Here is a 9,827-nt window from a genome sequence, read left to right as displayed (position 1 = left end):
TTTTTTTTTTTTTTTTTTTTTTTTTTTTTTTTTTTTTTTTTTTTTTTTTTTTTTTTTTTTGAAGACAACACCAATAGAATTGAAAAGCTACTTGGTAAACATTTCTTTGTTTCCCTCTATTTTAATATATGTTCGTGGTCAAATCCATCGCACTCAAACTTACTTTGAAATACTTTTAGGATCTTATAGCAGGTGCAACTGATACCTCAACGGTGACCGTGGAATGGGCAATGTCAGAGCTTTTGAAAAAGCCAGAGATTTTGGAGAAGGCAACCGACGAGCTTGACAGAGTGATTGGAAGGGAAAGATGGGTAGAAGAGAAAGACATAGTGAATTTGGAATACATGAAAGAGATTGCAAAAGAGACGATGAGGCTGCATCCGGTGGTACCAATGTTGCTGCCCAGATTGAGTAATGAGGACTGCCAAATTGCAGGCTACGACATACCCAAAGGCACGAGGGTGCACGTGAATATGTGGACCATTGGGAGAGACCCCACAGTATGGGAGAGCCCAGATGAGTTTAATCCAGAGAGGTTCGTGGGGAAGGACATAGACGTGAAAGGCCAGGACTTCGAGCTTCTACCGTTTGGGTCTGGAAGGAGGATGTGCCCTGGGTATAGTCTCGGTCTAAAGGTTGTGATGTCGACTCTAGCCAATCTGGTGCATGGATTTACGTGGGAATTGGTTGGAGATTTGAACATGGAGGAAGTGTTTGGCCTCACAACTCCCAAGAAATTCCCACTCGAGGCTATTGCACAACCTCGCCTTCCTGCTCATCTTTACTCTGTCTGATGGACTGAGTTGGTGGTCTAAATTCAAATATGAATTTGAATGTTATGTTATAATAATTTGGTTTGAAGTTTATTGGAGTGAGCTGACAAAGACAAGAATTTTAAGGTTATATTAGTCTATTAGTGGAATGGAATCCGTCAATAGATTGATATGCATTGCGTCCAGGGCTGAGCTATATATTTGTATTCTCGAGTTGTCTCTCACTTATGTCTAATTTGTTCATCGACTTAGAGATGTCCATTTAAACTGTTAGACTGAAGCCTTGCAGGGATCCAACTCGGATAGGGCAGACAATTACTATTTAAACTAGAAATGAGAAAATTACTGTTTAGAGGCTTCTTGATAATCCTCTACCATCGATTTTACCCTACTTGAGCTTGTACGTAAAATTCAAAGAAAGCAAACATTTTTAAATCAAGCCATCCATATGGACGTTATAACTAAAAAATGTTGGTTGAAGTAAAAGTAATTTAGTTAGGAAGGAAGGTGTGTCCAAAATATAATCTTGCTCTTAAGTTAATCCAAATGAACCATGATAACAAGTTAAAAGGACAGAGAAATTCTAAAATGGACCACAATGGACCAAATCAAAATGAAAAATGAGCAAAGAAAAGAGAGTTGGGCAAGTCTATGGTCGACCACTTGTGAGTCTCGTGCCCATCGTCTCCTTAGCTCATGCAATGGTGGTTGAACCCTAATTCAACCATCTTTTACCCTAGCTCTAAAGGGAGTGGAGGAACAATAATTATATGGTATATGAACCCTCTTCTAAATTCTACTCCATCATAAATGGTATTAAATCTCACAAATTTAGTTTTTTTTTGTTGTATTAGTAGCATTTTTCTTTTATAAATATATATATAGGGTTTATATATATTTATTTATTGTTTGAGGAATTGGGCATGGAAGTGCAACAGGCACTAAAGTATTAGAAAAATATTAGTATTTGCAATTCATGGAAATTTTCATTATATGGTCCACCATTACTTTTCCTTGCGAGAATTTCTGAGAAATTATGGTACCGTAACCACCCGACTAGTTTCACACTGACATGGCCCCTGGGTTTGTCCTCTCTGTTTTGTGGTTCATAAGATTTTAAGCTGCGAGTTCCAAGAAATTAATGGGATAATATAATTATGTTGAATTGGCCTTTTTTTCAATTGAAATTGGCAAGTGCCTACCAGCCCGACAATGTCCAATGGAAATTACTGCAAATCCATGTGGAGTGGTCGTGTTTCACAAGAATTTCAGCTGAAAGTTCATAGAAATTAATTAGTTAGGTTTCCATTTACATGCAACTACTCAACAATTTACGCACATCCCTACTTCTTTTCTACCCAATTTCCATGCCTATTTATAGCCTTTCTAACATCACTGCCTTCCACCATCATCACCAAACATCTCTCCCCCATCTTCACTTCCTTCTCTGTTTCTAATCGCCATGGACATTCAAATTCCTTCTTGGGTTTTTTACGCAGCAGCATGGATGGCCACTCTCGCCATCCTCCTCCTCTCCCGCCGCCTCCGCCGTCCCAATCTCAATCCACCACCGGGACCCAAGCCGTGGCCCTTCATCGGAAATCTCCACTTGATTGGTTCTCTGCCGCACCAGTCCATTCACCAACTCTCCAAGAAATACGGCCCCATCATGCAGCTTCGTTTCGGCTCATTCCCTGTGGTTGTTGGATCCTCCGTCGAGATGGCTAAGATTTTCCTCAAAACCCACGATCTTAACTTCGTGTCCCGCCCCAAAACCGCCGCTGGAAAGTACACCACCTATAACTACTCCGACATCACTTGGTCTCAATATGGCCCTTATTGGCGTCAAGCTCGGAAGATGTGTCAGTTGGAGCTTTTCAGTGCGAAAAGACTCGATTCCTATGAGTATATTCGTAAGGAAGAAATGAAGGGTTTGATTAAAGAAATATACAAATCTTGCGGCGAAGTGATCCAACTCAAAGACTACTTGTCCACTCTGAGTTTGAACGTGATAAGTCGAATGGTGTTGGGGAAGAAGTACACAGAGGAGTCAGAACATGGGATTGTTAGTCCAGATGAGTTCAAGAAAATGTTGGACGAGCTGTTCTTGCTGAGTGGCGTGCTCAACATTGGGGATTCGGTACCATGGATTGATTTCTTGGATTTGCAGGGGTACGTGAAGAGAATGAAGGCACTGAGCAAGAAATTCGACAGATTTCTTGAGCATGTGCTGGATGAACATAATGAAAGAAGAAAGGGAGTTGAGGGTTATGTGGCGAAGGATATGGTGGATGTTTTGCTGCAGTTGGCTGATGATCCCAGTCTTGAAGTGAAGCTGGAAAGGCATGGAGTGAAGGCATTTACACAGGATCTTATAGCAGGTGGAACAGAGAGTTCGGCAGTGACAGTGGAGTGGGCAATGTCGGAGCTCTTGAAAAACCCAGAGATCTTCGGCAAGGCAAGAGAGGAGGTTGATAGAGTGATCGGGAGGGGAAGATGGGTGGAGGAGAAGGACATGGTTAATTTGCCTTACATAAACGCAATTGCGAAAGAGACGTTGAGGCTGCACCCTGTAGCGCCAATGCTAGTGCCCAGAATGTGTCGGGAGGACTGTCGGATTGCAGGGTACGACGTAGTGAAAGGGACGAGGGTGCTTGTGAACGTGTGGACGATTGGGAGGGACTCGGAGGTGTGGAAAAACGCACATGCTTTTGATCCGGAGAGGTTCATGGGAAGCAGCGTGGAGGTGAAAGGGCAGGACTTCGAGCTGTTGCCATTTGGGTCCGGGAGAAGGATGTGCCCTGGATACAGTCTTGGCCTCAAGGTTATACAGTCGAGTCTTGCCAATCTATTGCATGGGTTCTGTTGGAAGTTGCCTGGGGACATGGAGAAGGAAGACTTGAACTTGGAAGAAGTCTTTGGTCTTTCAACTCCCAAGAAATTCCCTCTCCAGGCAGTAGCCCACCCTCGACTTCCTCCCCATCTCTACTCTTTCAAATAAATATATTCTCCACGGCTTTGTAGCTTTCATAAACACTTAATATTCATGTTTTAAATTTTAAATAAGTTTCTTTTATTTTTATTTCACTAAATGTTAAGAATATGAATAAAAGTAGAAAGGAGGTGTGTTCTCTTTTATATTCATAAGCATGACCATAGTCAAAATATAAACTAATTAAATATTGAAAAATAAAATAAAATATACTATAAATCAAATCAAATAATATTAAGATATAATATCTAATATATTCTCAAAATATTCTAAGATGAGTTTGTAATCTAAATCTTTCTCTTTAAATCTGGAATATAAATTATATTATAATTTAATTATACTATACTTCATATTTAAATATTTATTTTAGGGTTCAAAACAAATTAATTTTAGAAAAATATATATTCTATTGAAGGACTAAAATAGAAAGAAAAATAAATTATATTTATATTATTATAATGCACAATAGTTCAAAATGAAATTGACATTAAATAATTTCAAATTTAAGTAATTAAATAATCAAGTAATTAGTGTATATAATTTGTTTACCCTAGCTAATTCAAAATTAAGTATTATTTATTATATTTTCTAAAAGAAAAAGGGGAAAATTCCGAAATTAGAACTGGGTTGGGGCCCATTTAAGAACTTCGGCCCAATAACTAATGGGATACGTATGAAATAGTTCGGCCCAATAAGTTCCTTCCGAATGGGCCTAATAGACCCATTTTAAAGCCCAGGCTCCAGGAAGAAGCATGCGTTTCTCTCATCTCCCCGATTATTATTTGATCCAAGTCTCGTTTGTTTTACAGGTACAGCTTACTCCTTGAAACGACCAGATCTGCATTCCCTCTTACAGTTTGAGAGTTCCTCACATCAGCCTAACGCACTAAACTTCGAGATCTAATTTTCTTCACCAAGCAAATCAGGTAGTTTCTTCAATTCCTGCTCTCTGTTTCAACCTAGATCTTTGAATTTTCTGAATTCAGTCTCTGCTTCGTCTCAATTCTGTTCCCTTAATTTCATTTTCTTTGAGATCTCAAACAAAGAGAATAGCAGATATGGAGAAGTCGTGCACTCTTTTGGTGCACTTCGACAAGGGCACCCCAGCCATGGCGAATGAGATCAAGGAAGCTTTGGAAGGGAATGACATTGAATCCAAGATTGAAGCATTGAAAAAAGCGATTATGCTTTTGCTTAATGGGGAAACCATTCCTCAGCTTTTCATCACAATTATACGCTACGTGCTTCCCTCTGATGACCACACCGTCCAGAAGCTCCTCCTTTTGTATTTGGAGATCATCGACAAGACTGATACCCGCGGTAAAGTTCTGCCGGAGATGATTCTTATTTGCCAGAACCTCCGTAACAATCTTCAGCATCCCAACGAGTATATTCGTGGCGTCACCCTGCGATTTCTCTGCCGTCTGAATGAGACCGAGATCATTGAGCCGCTGATCCCTTCCATTCTCACCAATTTGGAGCATCGCCACCCTTTCGTTCGGCGGAATGCGGTGCTTGCGGTCATGTCTGTTTACAAGCTTCCTCAAGGGGAGCAATTACTGGATAGTGCACCTGAGATCATCGAGAAGTTCTTGACCTCCGAGCAAGATAATTCAAGTAAGAGAAATGCTTTTCTTATGCTCTTCAATTGTGCCCAAGAAAGGGCCATCAATTACCTCTTTACTAACATCGATAGGATGACTGATTGGGGGGAGCAGCTTCAGATGGTTGTCTTAGAATTAATCAAGAAGGTTTGCCGGGCCAATAAGGCTGAGAAAGGAAAATATATTAAGATCATTATATCTTTGTTGAATTCTCCGTCAACTGCCGTCATTTATGAGTGCGCTGGAACTCTTGTATCTCTTTCCTCCGCTCCCACGGCTATTAGAGCCGCTGCAAATACTTACTGCCAGCTTTTACTCTCCCAAAGTGATAATAACGTAAAGCTTATTGTTCTCGATAGGCTTAATGAGCTTAAGACATCTCATAGGGAGATCATGGTCGAACTAGTAATGGATGTGCTTCGAGCACTTTCCAGCCCAAATCTTGATATTAGGAGGAAAACTATCGATATTTCCCTTGAATTGATTACTCCTAGGAATATTGATGAAGTCGTTATGTTGCTGAAGAAGGAGGTGGTGAAGACTCAAAGTGGAGAGCATGAGAAGAATGGGGAATATAGGCAAATGCTGGTGCAGGCTATACATACCTGTGCAATAAAGTTCCCTGAGGTCGCCAGCACAGTGGTACATCTCTTGATGGATTTCTTGAGTGATACCAATGTTGCTTCTGCAATGGATGTTGTCGTTTTTGTACGTGAGATCATTGAGACAAATCCCAAATTGCGAGTTTCTATCATTACGAGACTATTGGACACATTCTACCAGATACGTGCGGCAAGAGTGTGCTCTTGTGCGCTTTGGATCATTGGAGAGTACTGTCTCTCACTCTCTGAAGTTGAGAGTGGAATCTCTAGCATAAAAAGCTGTCTTGGTGACCTTCCTTTCTACACAGCTTCAGAGGAAGGAGAGGCACAAGAGTCTTCAAAAAGTTCTCGACAGGTAAGCTCAACCACGGTATCCTCTAGAAGGCCTGCCATTCTTGCAGATGGAACCTATGCTACCCAAAGTGCTGCACTTGAGACTGCAATGTCCCCGCCTACCCTTGTTCAAGGATCCCTATCCTCTATCGGAAATTTGAGATCCTTGATTCTTTCTGGCGATTTTTTCCTTGGGGCAGTTGTGGCTTGCACACTTACAAAGCTTGTTTTGAGGCTAGAAGAGGTTCAGGCTTCCAAAGTCGAAGTGAACAGAACTCTTACTCGGGCATTATTGATTATGGTTTCTATGTTGCAACTGGGTGAATCTTCATTTCTTCCACATCCAATTGATAATGATTCACGTGATCGGATTATCCTTTGTATTAGATTGCTAAGCAATACTGGCGATGACGTGAGGAAGATATGGTTGCAATCCTGCAGACAAAGCTTTGTGAAAATGCTGGCTGAAAAGCAGCGCCATGAAACTGAAGAGATAAAAGCCAGGGCTCAGATATCTCATGCACAGCCAGATGATCTAATTGATTTTTACCACTTAAAAAGCAGGAAGGTAATGAACATTTCACCTGCTGTCTCCTGTATGGTTCTTGGATTATTATTAGGTTTGATTTTTCTATTTTTCTGTATCATGGTTTGTAGAGGTTAATATAATCATTTTTAATCTGGTTGATCTCAATTTTCTTTGGATGAAGATATCTCGCGAGGGGGTTACTTCTGATAGAAGGATACTAATTCCATGTCATTTTTAATCTCCTCCTTTTTCCTCTAAAAGTAGTAATGAAAGATATTAGGTTTTGTCTTAATGTTATTGATATTGGCATATTTCAGTCCAACTTGGAATTGAGCTTGAGTGAAGTTGGATTCCATATATTTTTTAAAAGTATTAAAGTATTGGTATACGATGTCAATACCTATTTCTTTGAATTCCTTGTGGAATAAGCTTATTCGTAAGGGCTCTGGAATGATCTTTTCCAGATTTCTGATGGTCTCAAGTTCCAATTCCTGTGCACATTATACTGGAGTTTTCAAGTTCTCATTTTCTAAATCAACAATTTACTTGGCTTCTTGTTTTTCATTAATTCTGTGAACATTTTTCAGGGCATGAGTCAGCTAGAACTGGAAGATGAGGTCCAAGATGATCTCAAACGTGCTACTGGAGAGTTTACAAAGGATGGGGATGATGCAAACAAACTCAATCGCATTCTTCAACTAACTGGATTCAGTGACCCTGTTTATGCAGAAGCTTATGTCACTGTTCATCATTATGACATTGTTCTTGATGTTACAGTTATTAACAGAACCAAAGAGACTCTTCAGAATTTGTGCCTAGAGTTGGCCACTATGGGTGACCTCAAACTTGTTGAACGCCCTCAAAACTATACACTTGCTCCGGAGTTGAGCAAACAAATAAAGGCTAACATCAAGGTTTCTTCTACTGAAACAGGAGTCATATTTGGTAACATTGTATATGAGACTTCTTCTAATGTGCTCGAGAGAACTGTCATCGTTCTTAATGATATCCACATAGATATCATGGATTACATTTCTCCAGCATCCTGTACTGACGTGGCATTTAGAGCAATGTGGGCTGAATTTGAGTGGGAAAACAAGGTACGTACTCTATATTATTTGGTAGCATTCGCCTTAAAGCTACCACAATTATATTCATACTTGCCGTTGATGACCAACCAGGGCTTTGTGAAAGAATATAATAGAGAGTTCAATGTTCAAATTTTCTGAACTGAATATAAGCCGTCTTGACATTGACAATGGATGTAGTCTGAGTTCTTCGATGGGAGAGGATAGCTCAGCAAGCCCTTATACATTATTAAATTTGCACCTTGAAAAAAAAAAAAAGGTTTCATTACATTGAGTGGTTAAGGTCTGGATTCATGCACTTTGGTATGTTGTCTATGATCAGATTACTTTTCCAAACTTTTGATTTGGATTTGCTTGTTTTGATGTCTTGAGAATGCCTTGCATGGAAGTTGCCTTCTCGACTTTTGGTATTGTTTTCCATTTTGATGAGTATGTTTGAAAGGTTTTGGACTTTATTATCAAGGATGATTAATTGTTTTTAGTTTATTTTACTAATTTGTTTCTATTTTCTTTTTAAATTTTATGTAACAATCCTTTAGAATGACTTTGACCCTTGCTTGTGCAGCAGAGATAGGACTTCTTATCCACTCCATAGATATACAAGTTTTAATGTGAACTTTCCTTTTCCTATTTCAAGGTATTTAAGTAATTGGTCATACGCTAAAATTTGATTATGGGTCTTGTCGACTGCAGGTTGCTGTGAATACAATAATTCAAGATGAGAAGGAATTTTTAAATCACATTATGAAGTCGACTAATATGAAGTGCCTGACACCAATGTAAGATCCTTTAATCTAGTACCCTCTCTTACCTTTGGTTGCTTTATGCTTATGTGGACAGGACACCTGCACTATAGAACGGTTTAGATGTTCATATTATATTCCGCCATCCCTGACTTCTGCGATGTTCTCTAACTTAAAATTCTTTCTGCTGGGACTTGCTCTGTTGCAGCTACCCGTTGGTATCAGCTGTCTCAAATGTGAACTACCTGATTTTTTCCATTCCATAAATACTGTTTATAATGAGAACCGCTCCTTGCTTGTGCTACTAACCATTTTATATGAATTGTGAAAATATTTCATGGTGTGCAAAGGTGTGATGAGAAAGCTAAGAGATAGACATTTCCATGTCATATTCAAGGGTTCTTAACTTTTTGGGTATAACCACCAACTTCACACTACGTGTATTTAATTCTTTCTCCTCTTTTGTTTTTTGGGCATCAGATCGGCATTGGAAGGCGAATGTGGTTTTCTTGCTGCTAACCTTTATGCAAAGAGTGTTTTTGGAGAAGATGCTTTGGTGAATGTGAGCATTGAAAAGCAAGCAGATAAGAAGTTGAGTGGGTACATCAGAATAAGAAGCAAGACTCAAGGTATTGCTCTTAGTCTCGGGGATAAGATCACTTTGAAACAGAAGGGAGGCTCATGAACATTCAAATTTGATGAATAATATTTGGAGGTTTTTACTATTAAGATTTTGCTTCAACCTGTAGCTGTCTTGCCTGCCCTCCTTCGCTTTGCGGCCATTCGGACTCGTTGCCATTTTATTTTCTTTTTACCGTTCATTTTTGTTTAGACCTTTGAGATATCTTGCTCTTTCTAGAAAGAGGGATCTGTTGTTATATGTTAGCTTCCACAAACAAGTGGCAATTCCATGCTGTCTTATTCTTTATTCCCTTTTTCGTCCTCTTTTTTGTAGTTATTGTGTACTTACAAGAGTACTTTCTATAGTTATAAATATTTTGTTGACCTTTTTATATGATTTAAATGTTTGTTCATCAAGCAAAAGGGGGTCTATGAAAAATGAACTATATTTGTAACGGGTAGCTAATTTTGGCTTAATATTTGCAGATCATTTTATGAAATTTTGCAAATATAGAAACTTTCTTTCAATCTGATTATTATTA

At 39.2% G+C, this 9,827-nt stretch overlaps 3 protein-coding genes across 5 annotated transcripts in view; all 3 read left to right on the top strand.

Moving 5' to 3' along the window:
- The window catches only part of LOC111492726 (cytochrome P450 71A1-like), a 2,492-nt gene extending 1,472 nt beyond the window's left edge, over positions 1-1,020 (top strand). The window contains exon 2 of the mRNA XM_023142156.1: positions 180-1,020. Coding sequence (XP_022997924.1) covers positions 180-794 — 615 coding nt within the window. The 3' untranslated portion in view covers positions 795-1,020. The remainder of the gene's footprint in view (positions 1-179) is intronic.
- A 1,102-nt stretch (positions 1,021-2,122) lies between these two features.
- Positions 2,123-3,880, top strand: LOC111493302 (cytochrome P450 71A1-like). The gene has a single exon (XM_023142955.1). It carries the CDS (start codon positions 2,236-2,238, stop codon positions 3,772-3,774), a length of 1,539 nt encoding a protein of 512 aa, XP_022998723.1. The 5' UTR covers positions 2,123-2,235; the 3' UTR covers positions 3,775-3,880.
- Positions 3,881-4,557: 677 nt separating this feature from the next.
- Positions 4,558-9,698, top strand: LOC111492716 (coatomer subunit beta-1-like). 3 transcript variants are annotated; one of them, XM_023142138.1, is made up of 5 exons: positions 4,558-4,691; positions 4,822-6,872; positions 7,421-7,933; positions 8,615-8,700; positions 9,145-9,698. In XM_023142138.1, the coding sequence occupies exons 2-5, from the start codon at positions 4,824-4,826 to the stop codon at positions 9,347-9,349; spliced, it is 2,853 nt and encodes a 950-aa protein (XP_022997906.1). In that variant the 5' UTR covers positions 4,558-4,691; positions 4,822-4,823; the 3' UTR covers positions 9,350-9,698. The 3 variants fall into 3 exon arrangements, with proteins under 3 accessions (XP_022997906.1, XP_022997903.1, XP_022997905.1); XM_023142135.1 differs by having other exon boundaries at positions 4,560-4,691; positions 4,812-6,872; XM_023142137.1 differs by having other exon boundaries at positions 4,567-4,691; positions 4,799-6,872.
- The last annotated feature ends 129 nt before the right edge of the window (positions 9,699-9,827 follow it).

The sequence above is a fragment of the Cucurbita maxima genome, unplaced genomic scaffold (genome assembly GCF_002738345.1).
Source record: "Cucurbita maxima cultivar Rimu unplaced genomic scaffold, Cmax_1.0 Cma_Scf00018, whole genome shotgun sequence".
NCBI lineage: Eukaryota > Viridiplantae > Streptophyta > Magnoliopsida > Cucurbitales > Cucurbitaceae > Cucurbita > Cucurbita maxima.
This window is presented reverse-complemented; position numbering and strand designations above follow the sequence as displayed.

Coding starts and splice junctions, on each gene's coding strand:
- LOC111493302 (XM_023142955.1), top strand. CDS start 2,236: ATGGACATTCAAATTCCTTCTTGGGTTTTTTACGCAGCAGCATGGATG.
- LOC111492716 (XM_023142138.1), top strand. CDS start 4,824: ATGGAGAAGTCGTGCACTCTTTTGGTGCACTTCGACAAGGGCACCCCA. Junction 6,873..7,420: donor ACCACTTAAAAAGCAGGAAG/GTAATGAACATT, acceptor AACATTTTTCAG/GGCATGAGTCAGCTAGAACT. Junction 7,934..8,614: donor AATTTGAGTGGGAAAACAAG/GTACGTACTCTA, acceptor TGTCGACTGCAG/GTTGCTGTGAATACAATAAT.